The 18198-nt window shown below is 34.8% G+C and overlaps 1 protein-coding gene across 1 annotated transcript; it reads right to left on the reverse strand.

Annotated features, from left to right (window-relative positions):
* Nucleotides 1-7150: 7150 nt before the first annotated feature.
* On the reverse strand, nucleotides 7151-16652 carry LOC122111090 (pancreatic alpha-amylase). Its single transcript, XM_042683811.1, has 10 exons — nucleotides 16462-16652; nucleotides 13675-13821; nucleotides 12753-12950; nucleotides 12051-12281; nucleotides 11172-11305; nucleotides 10230-10352; nucleotides 10033-10132; nucleotides 9247-9365; nucleotides 9008-9133; nucleotides 7151-7367 (listed from the first exon to the last, which is right to left on the reverse strand). Exons 1-10 carry the CDS (start codon nucleotides 16627-16629, stop codon nucleotides 7178-7180), a joined length of 1536 nt encoding a protein of 511 aa, XP_042539745.1. The 5' UTR covers nucleotides 16630-16652; the 3' UTR covers nucleotides 7151-7177.
* Nucleotides 16653-18198: the final 1546 nt, after the last annotated feature.

Consider the following 18198-nt stretch of genomic DNA (forward strand, 5'->3'; position numbering starts at 1 on the left):
TGGTAGGATAGAACAATATCACAGATATTTAATACTTATTGTAAATATGTCAGAATGTGCAAGTTTACTATTTTCTGAAACAAGCATTTTAAAGTTAGGCTTTAGATCTAATATGAATAGATTTTGGCAAATGATTGGCATGATATTGTTATATGCTCAATAAATAGCTGTAATATACAAAGTAAGTTCTGGGTTTTGTGCAGAATATTAATAAGGTACGGGTTATGTCCTCATTTTATAAAATAAATGAACACTATGTCAGAAATTATATAACATATAAGATATATAGCATATATACATTTTTAAAATCTTGAAAACAATCTCATATATATGAAGATTCTAAGCACCACAGACACTGAGTAAATTACCCATTTTCAGGTAATAAAGGAAAGATGATGAATTTGATAATAGTTCTGACTATATTCTCCTGATTTCATCACAATTTCTCCAAGAATACTGAAGTTGTGAATTCCACTATGGTGTAGTCTTTTACAAGGATTGGCTATGGTGTAGTTGAGATATTGCTATTGTAGACAAAGATATGAGTATAAAATCCACTCTGGAATATCAAAAAATGTAATTTTTATATTTATAAATTGAAATGTTATTTTGTGATATATTAGCAAAATAAAATTTGTTAATAATATGTTAATTTTACATTCACATCATTAACATTAATATTAATTTTGTTTATCTCTCTTTTTCAATTTAACCATTCTATTTAAATTATATCAACAATTTACATTGCATTCTATTACACAGGGAGTACTTTACTAGTAAGATCTCTTGACTAATACACAAAAGTAAGAATAATGAACTGAAGGACATACTCATTCTTTTAGTACAGTTATGAATAAAGCCCTTCAGACTTGTTGGCACCAAAAATAATTCCCAGAAAAGGACAATTGGGGGAAAAGAAATTTGATTCATTGGTTTGACTAATATAAAGAGATGAGAAGAAATTTCTCTGTAGTTAACAAATGCCAATTTATCAAAGGTGGAAAGGGGAAAAAGAAATTGGCAAGAAGATAATATAGTGTTTTAGAGAGATGGGTCATGAGTCAGCCATGATATTGTATAAGGTGTATCAAAGTCTATCTGGATATAGTTGAGTAGGAGAGCCACAATAGCCCAAGGCTACTTAGACACTGAAGAATGTAGCCTGGCATTGTAAAGTCTTGAGTGTTAGAGATAAAGGCACTGTTTAGGTGTGATTCAAGTTATATTATGCCAAAGTGTAATGTTCAAGAGTAATACAATCTATCATTTAAATCCTAACTTGCCAGAATGGCCCACATCCTCAAGTCAGCCAACGACAAATGCTGGAGGGGATGCTGAGAAAGAGGAACTCTATTACATTGCTGGTGGGAATGTACACTTATACAACCACTTTGGAAAGCAGTCTGGAGGATCCTCAGAAAGCTAAATATTGACTTCCCTTATGACCCAGCCATACCACTTCTAGGCATCTACCCTGAACAACAGGAACCAATATACAAGGACACGTGCACCTCCATGTTTATTGCAGCACTGTTCGCGATAGCCAGGATATGGAAACAACCCAGACATCCAACCATAGATGAATGGATCCAAAACTTGTGGTATTTATGCACAATGGAATATTATGCAGCCATTAGAAAGGACAAAATAATGGCATTTGCAGGGAAATTGATGGAACTAGAAGAAATCATGTTGAGCGAGGTAAGCCAAGAGCAAAGAGACAAAGAGCACATGGTCTCCCTGATAAGTGGATGCTAAATCCAAAACGTAAGGTGATACAACAAAATTAACAAGACTTAAGAAACAAAGGACTTCCACTCATCTGATTGAATCACTACTAAATAACCCCATGCTGCTGATCACATATATAGTATATATGTGCACACCAGAGGAAAACCAGGAGGAGGACACAGAACTAGAAGGAATCAGGGAAAAACATACAACAGGAGGACCCATCACTGCACTGGACATTGATCAAAATGAACTAAGCAACTCAATGGCAGCAATGGGAGAGAGGGAACAAGTGGGAAACAGGGAACAGCTATAAAAAACAAAAGAAATGTACATATCACCCAATGTGGAAGAAATAACTGTATTGCAAAACTCACAGAACTCACAAATGTTATAGACTACGATAGACAACTTCCTCCATGAAAGTTAGAATGTGTTTGTGACTTTAACTAAGCATCACTATCCCACAATTCTGTGAAATTTGGGAAATTATGTAATCACTTAATCACAATAAAGAATTTGAAAAAAAAATCTTGACTTGCCTGTTATAAAGAACTTGGAATATAACCTCTCAAAATCCTATGAACTAAAAAAGGCAACTCATATTTTATCTGGTTTTTGTCATGACTAAGCACATTAAACCAACAAAGGTTATTTCAGTATATGGAAACAGACATTTGTCTACTTGTTATAAATGTTTGTAATTTTTTATTATTACATTGCCATCATTATTCTTATTGAAACTAGGCTAAACTCATACTCTGAACCTTATCTCTGTCATCTCTTAGCATTCTGCCATTTTCTTCTATATTTTCCATTTGCTAGTAATTCTGCCTCTCAGAAATACATTTATATCCCTCACAGTAACAACTAGGACTAAGAAGGGATTAGCAATGTTTTCTACTGGCTGAAAACTCCACAGAACTTAAATCTGCTAAGCTACATTTACATTTTCTTCAGATATCTACAAAGTTACTTTAAGGATAGTCAAATGTGAAGTTACTCTGATTAGAGCATTGAATATTATATATTTTTATTGTACTATCATGCCATTCCCTATATACATCTATATCTAAATATGAGTACTTTTTAAAGTAAACTCTGAAAAAGGTAACATATCAAGAAAGTAATTCTAAACCAAAACTACCCAGTTTGTGGTATTCTCCAAAGGAATTTTTCTATCTAAATTTTAAAACAAGTATGTATTATTGTATTTAAAATCAAAAGACTCCATGAAACACAGAATTCCCTTTAATACAATGAGTACAATAAATTTAGTCATTTTATTTAAACTCTTAGCTTTGTGTCACAGAAGAAGATAGCTTGTATTAATTGAAGGAGCTCTGTCAAAATGTTAACTTCAAAGTAGCAACAACAAGAAAAATTTTAACTATTTTATATCTTCTTATCTACACATAAAATTATAGAATTAACAAAATTATTTCTTCTTATTGGAAGAAAGTCACTCAGAAGCTATGATTTTTTTAACTTAAAAATAAGCTAATATTGATCAATAACAGACAATTTTTCCTACCTTTTTAACTGTTAGTTATTAACTTAGAGGTCTTATGCTACAGACTCATTATAGTAAATAGTTAAACAGACCTGTCACTAAATATTTGAATATTTTAATAGCACATCTGTAAATGCTACTTGTTCATTTACAATTACCTGTATTGCAATATATTTATTTTTTCTGTTTTTAAATATCTTAAAGTTATAGGTTAAAATACTAGATAGAACTTGGCCAAGTTACTGAATGCCTTTTACTGAAAAACAAATTGTAGCTTTTTTCATAATCACTCTGAAATTTACATTGGTTCTGTATTAACAGTAAGCCTTCACCCACCAGTTAGTTCCCTCCACAGACAAGAGAAAAAAATTAAAAAGGAAAATTAAAAAGGAAATGAACCTAGGCTTAGGATTAATCTAAATGATAGTGAGGGGGGAAAAGGCAATGATAATCAAGTTTGCCTACCAGATCTCTGAAATTAATGAAATATCCCGAGACAAGGAAGGCTATAATGTTGGCTACAATTCCAACATAAAATAGACAACTGGACTCTGACATCTGCTCTGTCAACACAACTAAAAAAAGATTGTGAAACTGTGAGCTACAACCAATCATATGACAGAAACCACTTATTCCCCAGCCAGAGAAGGAGGAGCTCTACATGAAACAGGGGAATTAAAAAAAAAAAAAGGTTAAAAGTAACTTACCATAGTCACATTTTTAAATCAGCAATCTCCCAAACCTAGAGTATTGTTGTTGTTGTTGTTTCAAGTAAAATAGTACTAATCTCATGGTTTGAGTTTTAGTGTCTCTAACTTGAAAGCAAAAATCCAGGCTCTGGAATCTTACACACTTTCTACAACCCCGTCCTTTCCAGACACAGGACCTTGCTGAGTCCGCAAGTCTCTTTTCTAAAGCAGCATAATCTGAGTTCCAAGAGAAACCAGTCTGCATGTTCTTATCCTTGCTGCCTTACAAATCACTGTCTTCACTTCTCTGCTGAATTTGTAACCTGACCACCTCTTCTGATTACACCATGTATCTTCAGCTGTTTTTCAGTTGTTCATTTTTCTTTCTATAATGTCTTCCCCCATGCTCAGTATGTCCTAGTTCCCTGAATTGTTTATATCCATGAATAGTAAAACCCTTTCCTTATAATATTTTAAAGATAATATCTGCATGTGACTAAAGCACTATAAAATAAAAATATAAATGTAATCACTGAATCAAAGATTGAATTTGGAGGTAAGAGTCTCACAGGGACTTTTCTGCTCAGGCTGGGTTCCAATTACGATTCTCAGATCTCGGCCTCCTGAGTAGCTAGAATTAGAGGCATAAGCCACTGAAGCCTGGCTCAAAGATTTAATTCTATGTCTAATTTTTGCCACTTAATAGATGAACTTTAAATAAAGCCTTATCATCTATAAATTCAACTTAGGGCTTTAAGAAGATGATAGTGTTGTAAATAAAGAGTACTTAAATGATAGTGTTATAAACATGATAGAGTGTAAAAGCCTCTATCAATGTTAACAGTATGAACTGAATTAAAAGTAAGTGGTAAAGGTTATTCTAAGATACATCGTTTTACAAATAGTCATTCCAAATGGAATGCCTCTTTCCTTTGAGAATTTCCCTGTGTAATTATTAACCCACAGAGAGAATGTGTTATTGTTCACAAATACATAATGTGCCTCTTTCAGGTGAAAAACACACCTATCAAATATCCATGAAATTTGCTTTGGTGATGAAATACAGGAACTTTGGTGATGAAACGCAGGGGCTTTTTAAAATATGTGGCAATGTGGTATTTGTACTAGTTTTGCAAAGGGCCTAATAAAAATTACTCAATCTGAGAAAGAGAAGGAAAAATAAACTTAGCTACTATGAGACTTTAGAGTACACTGGAATATTAGTCACTTCTGATTCACACAGCTTTTAGGCACCAGTACCACCAGTACATATGACAATTTTACTTTCAGGCTGGCATGGTAGCTCAACCCTATAATCCTAGCTACTTGGGTGGCAGAAATCAAGGGATTATGGTTTGAGTCCAGTCCATGCAAAAAGAAGCGTAAAAGGTTCCAGTTTTAACCAATAGCTGGACACCGTGGTGCGTGTCTGTCATCACCAGCAACACCAGGAAGCATAGGGGAGGACTGCAGCCTGGGCCAGCTTGGGCATAAATTCAGACTCTATCTTGAAAATGACCAGGGTCAAAAAGAACTGGAAGCATGGCCCAAATTATACAGTGCCTGTTCAGCAAGTACAAGGCCTTGAGTTCAATCCTCACCACCACCACCACCACCAAAAAAAACAAAATAAAACCTTTGATATATGAAAACATGGAAAAATAAGAGAAAAATTAAGCTATAGCCTTAGAAGGTATTAACCATGAAGAGATTAAATTAATTTAGTTGCTTCCAGATTTTCAATTCTAAGAAATTTGTGTGTATGTGTATATATATATATATATATATATATATATATATATATATATATGTACTTATTGGGGTTCAAACCCAATGCCTTGCTCATGCTAGACAAGGATTTTAACACAGAGCTATATCCCTAACTCATATTTTTCAAAAATTGTATAAAATGATACTTCAACATAAAAAAATCTATCATTAGTTCACTGTTCTTATCTTTCTTATGCACTTTTAACTTTTAATAAATTTGTCTTTCAGTCATATAGAGCTACTTATCTAAAGGGAAAGAGGGAGCAGAGGAATGAAGAGAGGAATGGAAGGCAAAAGCAGTCACTATATGCAATATGCATATGTAAAAAGAGTAGTTACAAAATTAGAGGGTATGAATGAGACTGAGAATGAGACAAGAGAGAATGATAGAATGATGGATAGAGGAACATTGATCAAGATCCAAGGTACTCACATTCTGACTTGTTGAAATGAAATTCCTTGGTACAACTACTTAAAATTTAAAAAACATATTTGTCAGGATGCTGCTTAGCATTCTTAGAAATTCTTGTAAAAAATGGGTTAAAGAACATTTTCCAGGGGGCTGGGAAGGTGGCTCAGTGGTAGAGCATTTTACCTTGCATGCATGAGGCCCTGGGTTAGATTCCCCAGCACCACATAAGAAAAAAATAAAATAAAATAAAAAATAAAGAGTTAGACTTGAAAACATCAAAAAAAAAAAAAAAAGAGATGAAAGTCTCATGAAAAAAAAAAAAAAAAGAACATTTTCCACAGATAAGTTGATGTTAGGGAAATGAACCCTAAGATATGTATTCAAATGTTTCTTTTTCTTTCATTCAATTGTTTCTAACACATTTATAAGATTATTTCTTTGTTGCTTTGTATGTCCCTCCCCCACAGTATAACCCCTGCTTTCACTGTATTTGGTGTCGGTATAATTTGTGGAGGGGAAGGGGAAAAACAAATCGTTTAAATAGGGATACAGATGGACCCATTGCAACAATGAGATGTATAAGTCGTTATGTCGAAAACGAACTTTACAACTTTGGGGGGGGGAGGATTGGGTGGGGGGGTTGGGGGGGAGAGAATGGGAAGGGATGGGAAGGGGAAACAAAGGAGGAGGCTACAATGCTTGATAAGAAACGTACTCATTATCTTGTCCATGTAATTGTAACCCCTCTGTACAGTATTTTCACAATTAAAAAAAAAAAAAAAAGAATGAGTGGGCATAAAAGAAAAGAAACAGGCGACTGGGAATGTGGCTCCGTGGTAAAGTGCTTGCTTGCATGAGGCTCTGGGTTCAATTCCTTAGTACCACATAAGCGGAAAAATCCAGAAGTGGCGCTGTGGCTCAAGTGGTAGAGCACTAGCCTTGAGGTGAAGAGCTGAGGGACAGGGCCCAGGCCCGGAATTCAGACCCCAAAACCAACCAAAAAAGAAAAGAAAAGAAACACACTTTGTTATTGCTCTCTCTATGTGTATTTAATTCGTATTTTTATAATTTTGATCCAGTATGAATGGCAATAAATGGGTCCTCAGCAGAATTGCTGATAGAAAAGTGAGCTCTGCCATCATTGCCAACAGAGATTCTGATTCCTGTGCAATAGCCATCGACTTTATCTCCAGAAATGACATCACAATAGGTCCCAGCAGGGAGGCCAGTTTGCAAAGTGGATGACAATGACCTGAAAAACAAGTTTAACAAAGAACTTTAATTCAACACAAGATAAATGCAAGAGTACAAGTTATCTCTAAAATAAAGGTCCCAGAATAAGAAATGCAAATCCATAGACATATGCAGGGGATCTGAAAGCATCCTTGGGACAAGCATAATTATACCAAAAACCTAGCAACACTTAGTCAAAAGTGACAGTAGCAAATAGTAAAAGTAGAAGAATGTCAATGAACATATTCAAAAGCAGATAAATAAAAAATAAAAACAGTTTTAAAAGTACTACTTATACTGTATGTATTTTAAATGCTTACTTCTGATCATAAATGAATATTGATTATTTTTAAGAATGTACACAGCATTATTCTTCAAAAATAACCTTCCTTTCTTGGAAGTGGAGCTGTGGCTAAAAGTGGTAGAGCACTTGCCTTGACCAAAAGAGCTAAGGGATAGTGCCCAGGCCAAGAGTTCTAAAATAACTTCTCAAATTCAAAAAATTATGGTTAGAATTTAAAATAATCCGGCATTTCTGTGATGGAGTGTGTATACTTCTCTATGTATTGGTTTTGGATATCCTACCCAGAAAGGACACAAATTAAAGTTAGAGATTCTTTTTTTGTTGTTTTTTGTTTTTTTTAATTTTAATTTTTATTTTTTGTGGACATACTGTACAGAGGGGTTACAATTACATGGGCAAGATAATGAGTACATTTCTTATCAAGAAGTTAGAGATTCTTGTGGCACAAAATAGATATTTTTATATTTATTTGACTTATTTATTTATTCGTAGTCCATTAAGATATAGGTTAGGCTTAAATGACCTAAACATAAGGAAATGTTAGCCGTGGCCTGAGACATCAACTACTGTGAAGAGGACTTCAGAGCATATTCCTAACTGTAAGGGAAATATTAGAATAGAAAAAGAGAAAGAAAAAAAAAGATAACCAGTGAGAAGCCAGAAATGGGAAGAGTGATGACTAAAGCTTAAAATTTTCCTGAGGAAAATCACAGACCATAAGACATTTATATTCCACACAGAATATTTCTCACAGAGAGACAATCACAGTGGTGACCAGAGAAGAGTATTTGTCAAAAGAGCAGACAGAATAGGCTGTGAAAATAAAGAGCTAGAAAACACTCCAGTTTTTAGGCTTCCATACTTCTAGAAATTTTGCAACTATTTTTATGATTTTTGGAATGTGTTCTGTGAACTTAGAAGTGTGAGTTTTATGTGTAATACACAGATATACATAACGGTGCAAGGGTACCTGAAAAGAACTAAACTTAAAAGACCAAATCCTTAAGAGGACACAGGTGGCTCATATGTCTAATCCCAGCTGTTAGGGAGGGTGAAATCTGAGGATCTTGGTTCAAAGCCAGCCTGGGCAGGAAAGTCAATGAGACTCTTACATCCAGCCAACTACCAAAAAATCAGAAGTAGGGCTGTGATTCCAGTAAAAGAGCTCTAAGCTTGAGCAAAAAAGCTCAGGGATAGTGCCCAGGCCCTGAGTGTAAGCCCAAGGATTAGCACAAAAAGGAAGAGAAAGAATAAATCCTTAAAAACATAGGGAAATAGAGTCATCATCAAATCATTCTGCCCATTTCTGATTTCTATGTCTGTAAATCTTTGATTCTGAATTTGTAGCTGCTTACCAGTCATCATTGTTAAAGACAATGAATCCTCTGTTTCCTCTTCCAAAAGCTACTTGGTTGCTTCCATTATCCCACCAGTTGGTAAAAGGCTGGCCATCAACTACATTTCGAAAAGCAACCATGTTCCTACAAGTACAAGATCACATGAAATGCTGCATCCTTCAGCTTCAGGAGATGAAATCAAACATTAGGGAAGGTCCCTGTCCAGGAGTATCACTAGGTAAATAAACATTTCCAACCTGATTTGACGCCAGCGATGTTCACAGACCCAGCCATTGCCACAGGTGGTGTCAGCGTTAATAGTGACTTCTTTAGTAGCTCCATTATTGTTGGGAGGCCCAATCCAGTCATTGACATCCTTAATTAGAGAACACAAAATTGCCATTAAAATAGGCATGTGTAAGTTAGGCTCTTCCTTCTCCATTACACCAAACCCAGCCTCTCTTGCTACATATGTTCCTACTGTGTCTTTAGTTTGAATTCAAATAGTCTAGTTTGTTTATGTTTCTTCACTGAGTACTTCTTTCTGGATTCTTGTTCTCTAGGGACAGTTATCAAAAACAGTAATATGTTTTTGTCGTAGAATTTTTTTTCCAAATACTTGTTTCCTTTTACCACTATAAATATATCAATGTCACTGAAATAATGAGAGCATTATAATTAGGATTACTAGAATTAATAGAGATGTTTCAAAAACACTTCATTTAAATTCAAAACAACATTTCTAGCTCTCTGTTCCTCAGTTATTTCTTCTGTAAATAGAGACTTTATTTGGTTATTTGAAAAATGAATTAAATGTATGTGATAATCCTTTGATTTAATTTTAGTTTCCTAAATTATTATCAGTTGTATTTTTTACTAGCATTTGGATATATTTGCTAACAAACATGTCTTAATATTTTTCCATGACAAAAAGTTAAAATTTAAACCTTTCTTATGTTTTACAAAAGACACCTGATCAATACACAATGTAGTCACCACACGTGGAGTTCAGAGAAAGATGTGTTCATAACTCTAAAACTTACTTTTCCATTCTGAAAGTTTCTGTCCCAACGATAGCTGGACATTACTCGTGTAAAGCCATAAGGATGAGCAAGCATGAATCCGACAGCCATTTTGTACATCCTGAAAGTTACAGCATGATGTTTAATGGAAGGTATTTGAATGCACACAATCATGTCTAAAGGCAGGTTCATAAGAAGTAGAGAGCATGGTTTCCTACCTGGCATCCCAGAATGTAAGGATGGATGCTCCTCCAGCCCCGTGTCCTCGCTGATTGTCATGGTTGTCCACAAAGACCAGGGCTCTGTCAGAGGGCATGAAGCCCCAGCCTTCTCCCCAGTTCCTATTTAAAATAGAATAATATACATATGTTTGCTCCATCACAATTCATGGAAGAATCTGAATCTGTCTGCTTTCAGACTATGCTCAGCAATATTTCCTAATCAAATGAACACAATAGGATTGATTGTGTGCATGTATGTGAACATGAGATAATCTGTATTCCATACCTTTATGGATGGTTGGATGGTTTCTATTTCTGTGAATATTATGAGAATTTTGTCATAGCTGTTTGACTACACTAAAATTGAGATATATTCTAGATGTGTCAACAATCATGTCACATGTAATGTGTAAAACCTCAGTACTAAATGTTATGAAATAAGATTTTAATATTCCAAATTAATTAAGAAACAAGTGAAAATATGGTTTTACCACATTAAGATGGTTAACAGTCCTATTAACGATAACTTATTTTAACGGACTATAACACGGCATAGGAGAGATAAAGAGGCAACCAGTCTGCACTGTCTTCATAAACTGACAAGTTGAACTGAAACACCTTTGTTCAACTAGGTAAAGAAATCTTTATAAATTTAAAAATATGAAGTCTAAAACAGGAACTATAAGCATAGAATGAAATCTGGAATACTTCCATCATACAGTGATAAAAATACTTGAGGCACTATTTTTGGCTCCAACAATATTTCCTTGTGATTGACATAATAAATAAAGTGAAAGTTCACTGAGGGCTAAGGAGTAATAACAGTGTTATGGGTCTACTTAATTGTCTAACTCAGAAGACTGTCAGATAGCAAGTGCTGGAATAAGATGACAAACAAAGCTGTAAAATAACTCCAGTGACGAATGAAATTATGCTTACTTTAAGTAAGACATCTTCTCTCCATTCCACTTGCGGATCACTGTGCTCAGCTTGGCGCCAAATTTGAATTCTGTCACACGGCCATTTCCAAAGTACTCACTGCTCGAAATGGCCTCCCCTCCCAGGTCAATGACCTAAAGGAAACATAAGGAAATGAGAGCAAAACATAGGTTTTCTCAGCAAAAGTTAACATATTAAATGAATAAAAGTATATGTCACCAAAAAAATAACTTTAATGTCTCAGTGATCTAGTAAAAATGCTTTTCTTGATATCCATTTCTTGATTTCTCATCAACTATGTGGTACAACATTGAAAGAAGCCTAATGAAATGGCGACCTGGTGACTGGTCATGTTGATCTAACAGGATCTTGTATATGCACCATAATAAAAACAGCTGATATTATGAGCATGGCATTTGCTGTCAGGTCAATAATTCTTAATGCTTCATAATTGTTCAACAATTTCATTCTCCAAAGTCACCCAGAAAGGAGTTTGCAAATGGAAGAATTTTTCTGCAGAAAGGTTAACTCTTTGGGGAACAAATTTATAGCTAATAGTGCTTTAGCTAAGATCCAAAATACATCTGACGTGAGAATAGGAGAGCTATATGGTTTTTAAAGTCTTCCATGATGTTATCTGGAGATTTGTCACTGAAAGAATAAAAATTGTACTTCCACAAATGAAACAAATATAAGGAATTTTATGTACTTCCTCAAAATAAAAGATAATGTAAGAATCCTATTTTACAGAGATTCAAACATCAAGTCCCCAAATATGTATTTACATACATCTGTCATTACTTTTCTGACATTAATCTTATGAACACACACACACACACACACACACACACACACACACACACACACAAAATTCTGTACCTCTTGGTAAATAAAAGGCCTGCTCCCTGCAGGGAACCACTGGGTGTTCAGATTATTCAGCTTGTTCAAAACCGCCTTGATGTCTCCAGGCCACATGTGCTTTGCCGCATCCAGCCTGAACCCTGCTACTCCAATGCCAATGAGATGGTTCATGTAGTCTGCAATCTTGGTACGAACGTAATCTTTCTCAAGTGCAAGATCAAGAAGACCAGATACTTTGCAATTTCTGACCTGTTTGGAGTAAAATGGTATGTTTATATCAATAAAATCATCTCTCACTGGAAAAAATATGCTTTGTTATTTATTCCTTCACTTATTCAACAGTATTCACTTACTCATTTCCTTCCATAATTACTTTACAAGGTGTATTAGTTATAATGACATACTACTTCAGGTAAGTTTCCTCTTTGCATATGTTTGAACCCAGGTGGAAGCATGCATACATACATGCATATATGTGTTTGTGTGTGGTGCAGGATAGCAAATCACACAATGCTGCTAGGTCATGCTGTCCCATTGAAGCCCAGAACTTGCAAGAAGCTTTTGAATACTCAAGGGAATTCTTATTTGGATACAATGCATTCTGCTACATATTTGCCAAATGATATGTAATGTTTTAAATAATATTCACTTAACTATGCCTGTGTTACTCAGGCCTACAGAGATAATTATTCTGGTTATTAGAAAAATAATGAGACTTACCTCCTCAACATTGCCATAGTTATGTACCCCCCCATCATAAGATTTACATTTCCCATCATTGAAATCCCAGCCAGAGTATGGAACTGCAGGAAAATCTCTGTTATTAGCGTTGTAGTAGCTTCCACAAGTACTGCTTCTTCCTGCACCGCCCCCTGAACCACACATGTGATTAATTACAGCATCCACATAAATACGGACCTGAAACAAAGAGATTTCAGCTTCACTTGAGGCATAAAGTTAAGGCTTTCTAGAATCAAATCAAGCAGGATGTCAATAATCCTCCAAAATACTCTTTGGTTATTCCAAAGAGACAGAAGTAATGTGAAATGAAGTCCTACAACCATTCTAGCTAGTTAGTCAGGTACCTGCATCACTGATGGACAGAGAAAAGTCAGAGGTACCATAACTATGAAGAAATGGAAAGAGCTGTTTTGGGGCAGGCAGCTGTCAATGCAGACAGAAAGACCTGTGATTGTTCCACATCAGCGTATGAAAAGTAAATGGAAGCAGTTAGCCTCTTCACTTCTTTTATTAGCTGAAGAGAGTCTTTTCTCATGATCCTCATTGGGAAAATAAGTATATTTCATTATAGCAATATAAGGAAGAAAGAAATTCTATGTGGACTCATAAACCACATTAAACTGGCAACAATGATTGAAACTAGATTTGATAAATCCTCCACAGAATATAAGAAAATGGGTGTATCTAAAGGGCTCAAACCCAATGATTAATTTTAATGAAAGTCAACTTTAAATTGCCTTTGCTTTAATAGATAAAAGTACAGAAGGAAATCACTTATTTTCAAGCATAAACTATGATTAAAATTGGAAAAACAAGTGAATATAAAAAATAGTCTACACAATAAGAGTAAATAAAATTATTTTCTGCATAATCATTCTGAAGAAATCTCAAATCCACTTACTCCAACATTGTTACACCTGGTCACCATGTCTCTGAACTCATCTTCATTTCCAGATCTTGTGCAGATTTTGTAGCTGATGGGTTGGTATCTTTCCCACCATGGTCTAAAAGGGCTGTTGACTACAATATTTTCATTTGGTGGGGAGACCTATAATTAAAACAATATTAATAAGTCCTGATTATGGCTTTTTTTATAGTACTCAATGCTCTAGAATTTACCTGAAAATCTGAAATCCTTTCTGAATCTCATATATGCAGGTTCCTACTTTCCAATCACTTGAAAATATTAAACCTGCCCTGTTCGTGTCTTGAAATCAAATATTACAGAAAATACTAAATGTTTCTTTCTTCAGAAAATCATCTTAGAGTACTTACAAATCAAGTAAAATGGTGCTCTAGCTCACTAAAAGTGGGTAGAAACAGAATAAAGTTTGCAACATCTACTATGCATGACACTCACCTCGCCCCAAATCTCTAAGGTCCTAAGTACCTCTCACATTTTCTTATAATATCAACCCAGTGCAACTCATAGCAATGGACCTTAAATGTCCATCCCTGTTGAGTATGGGTGCTGGGGAATACTGAGCCCAGCAGAGCTGGGTACATGAATACCTTGTGCAGAGTACAAAGTATTTATTCACAATCTGAAAAAGACTATCAGTCATAGTGTTATCCAACAAGTGCAGAACATTCACAGAATCTTGCAGGAATACAATCTAAGTGTCCTTCAACATATTTTTTCTTATTGAAAGAATATTAACCTACAAAAACATCTCTCCTTTGATGTTTATAGATAATCATTATTTTTGTATTCTTTATTTGTGTTAGATAATATTATGATGCCATCCATTAATTGAATGACAAAATTTGGAAATAAAAGAATAATTAAAATTTAAGATAAAAGTGAAATGTATTATTTTAATATACACGAATTGAATAAACAGTCTTTTATTTCCCACTCTACAAAATCATGGCTTTAGTATTTGGTGGAATACTCATATTTTTCTTCCCTTCTCAGTTTTATATCACATATAACACTAAATCAAACTTTCATATTGTTTTTCCTCCTTAATATTAGTGGCATCCTATAAAAGACAGTACTTTTCCAGTTTCAGGGAAGATAATCCTCCTCAATTTACTATTTGGGATGCGAATTTTGTTTTGGCCAAACACTGTGGATAATGTTAGGAATGAGGGTAAACACAAAATAATTTCAGTTGACAATAATATTAATTGTGAAATATGAATTAACAAGATTAATAACATTGTGGCTTCCCCAGCAGGCTATTTGAATCAATTGAAAAGACCACTGCTATGAGTTGAAGGACTAAAGCAGCAAGTTGTTGGAAGAACAGAAAAAGATCAATATAAATACTGTAATTGTCCATGGAGGAATAAAAGCTTAATACTCAAGAAATATTGGGAAAGACAGCAGTGAAAAGATAAAATGTGGAAGATAATGGAAGATAAAATGTGGTGAGTTTAGAAAGATAGGCCCTGTTAGACTAGCAAAAAGAAACTCCCTGAGGGTATAGGAAAGAAAGATGAAGGGGAAAACAATTCTTTAGGGGAAAACAAAAGACTCTCCTCTGATCAGAGGCCAAATTGCAGGAGAGTGTGACTAGAGAAAGGGAAATCTTTTAGAAGATTGAAAACAGTCCAGGAAACATATGAGGACCTAAGACTGAAACAGAGATGCAACGTTCTTTCAAAATATGCTTTTATGACAGGTTTTCTTTTTTTAACAAAATTATTGTCAAGGTGATGTACACAGGGATTACAGTTACATAAGTAAGGTAGTGAGTACATTTCTTTTCTAGCTTGCTACCCCTTCCTCATTTTTCTCCCTCTTTCCCTCCCCCAGATCCCCAAGTTGTACATTTTTTTCTAATATATTGTGTTGTGAGTATCGCTGTTGCATTGGTTCCCCTTGTCATTTGTCTCACCATTGTGTTGTTCTCCTTCCCTTCCCTAAACCATATAAACATATATACAATACCCAGGGCACCGAAATCAAATACACTGACAACAGGGCATACACCATAGGGGCTAACAAAAACACAAAAGAAAAAGGAAATTACATAGTACATTAAAAACCACAACAAAGAAAAACTGGTTGTGTCTACGTCTTGGAGTTCATTTTGCTTAGCATCATCTTATACAGTCATATGTACATGGCTATTGAGCTATTCTGCTCATCTTATGACAGGCTTTTTAGAGACAATCAGTTTATAGAAAGATGAGAGCTGAAGAATGTGAAAAGGAGAAATATCACACTAGAGGTATTTATTAAAATGAGAGGAAATGGGGAAGGGCCAACTGTTGGGAAAGGCATGAAGTGTGCTGTAGGCTTTAATTCTTCCCCCACCAATCACAAAGCTCCCCTATGGCCCTTCTTCCAGTCAACCACATGAACACTATGCATATTAACACTGGAAGTTCAGCAGGTTTTACTCACAATTTCATATTACAAGTTAGGGTTTCAAGTGCTATTCTTCCTCCTACAATATCCTCATCTTCATCCATGATACTCATTTCTTTATCAACCCTGCCCTTGTATTCTGAGGCTTTTTGTTGTTGTTGTTTTTTGTTTTTGCCAGCCTTGGAACTTGAACTAAGGCCCTGGGAGCTGTCTGTAAGATTTCATACTCAAGGCTAATGCTTTCTTCAGAAAATTGATTTTAAAATATGTATATTTGAAGTAAACTATTGCTCTAGATCACTACAACTTCTTTGAGAACAATTTTCCACAGTTAATTCTGCAATGTATACTGTGAACAACACTCACCTGCACCCCTCCAAACCCATTGGGAGCTAAGTACCTCTCACATTCCTTAGCAATGTCAACCCAGCGCCACTCAAACAGGTGGACCATCGCTGTCCGTCCCTGTTGAGTTTGTGGGGAATACTGAGCCCAGCAGAGCCCAATGGCTGAAAGCAACAGAAGGAACTTCATTTTGCTGTGATGTTGTTGTCAGTGTTCTTACTGCCAATTATTTATAGTCCTGTGAAGAAAACACAATTTATAGCGTGAATATTAACCTGAATAAATATATACAATACGAACAGTTTGTTCACTATCTGGAAAGATTACCAATCATAATGTTAACAGGGGAAGAATATAAATAAAATCTCCTGAAAACCGTCTGAGTGGCTTCTAAGAATACAGTGATTTTTCTTTAATATTGGAGAAGCACCAAACTTTTTAACCACCTGTGACAGTTTATAGGAATATGCATAATTCCTGTATTATTTAATTATTATTAGGTTTATTTTTCATGTCCTACACTAGAAGGAAAATTACAATAGGAGCTAATGTAACTATTCATAGTGATTAAGGATAAACTATAATGAAAATCACACTGAAATCAAATTTACCTTAAATGAAGGAGTTTTATTACATTGGTAAGTAAAATGTAGTAACCTCCAAGAATTTTGGATCTTTCATAGCTTTCTGTGTGTGTGTGTGTGTGTGTGTGTGTGTGTGTGTGTGTACGTATGTATGTATATACATATAAATAACAATTACTTACAAGATGCTCCTACTGGAAGTGACATTGATCATGAAGAGACAAATTAATTACTCTTGTCATTGCAGTTATTTGCCTAGTAACTTCATAGTTTACTATCTTAAAATCAATAACAATAGAAGTATCATTACACATATTTCTAAGTGTTGTAATCTCTTTCTTTTTTTCATGTTCAATATTCTAAAGCTGTAGGTGAGTCTATTATTAGAGAACTTTGCCAAGTTGGTGCTTGCTTTTGCAGAAGAAAAGTCAAATTTTTTCCGAATTGTACACTGACTCTCTACAGTTTTCTCTGTTCCTTCCGTTAGAAAAATGTAAAGAAAAGCCTAAGGATGTAGTTCAAGTGCTAGTGCATGGCTCAGCAAGTGTGGGCTTTATGTTCAAACACCAATAATAGAAGAAAAAAGACAAAGTTTTGCTTAGCTAATAATAGTAATGTGTAATGATTGCAGAAGTATTAAGGGCTATTCTCAGATTTCTTATTTTATAAATGTTCCCTCTAAATGAAATTTTCTTCATTACAGTTTTACTTTTAGCTCTCACAAAATGTTTCACTGTTTATAAACATTTGGTGTGCTTTCATTTAGGGGAAATACACAACTCTGCCCTATTGAATTCAGGAGTGTCTGAGATTTTTCTATCACAGTGAATTGTGAAAATGTGTTACTAAACTGTTAAAAACAAGTAGTAGCTTGAGGTTTCTATTATCATTGCAAAAGTAAGAACTTCTTTGATCTGAGAAAAACATAAGGAAATTGATTATTGTGTCACTGACAATTTTGAGTTATTTGAATACTAAAGTCTAAACTATTCTCTCTGGACTGATACAAACATTCAGATCTGGTGTACTCTTTTGTACCTGAGGTTCTATGCAACACTTCCTTCCCTCGATATGGAAAGTCAAGGGAAGAGCAAGTCACAGACTTAGAAAATGTTAGCAATGATAGAGACTATTGGAAGGAAGCACAATAAAACATTGATTTTCACAATACAGC

This window comes from Dipodomys spectabilis, unplaced genomic scaffold (genome assembly GCF_019054845.1).
Source record: "Dipodomys spectabilis isolate Male_0828 unplaced genomic scaffold, ASM1905484v1 ptg000002l, whole genome shotgun sequence".
NCBI lineage: Eukaryota > Metazoa > Chordata > Mammalia > Rodentia > Heteromyidae > Dipodomys > Dipodomys spectabilis.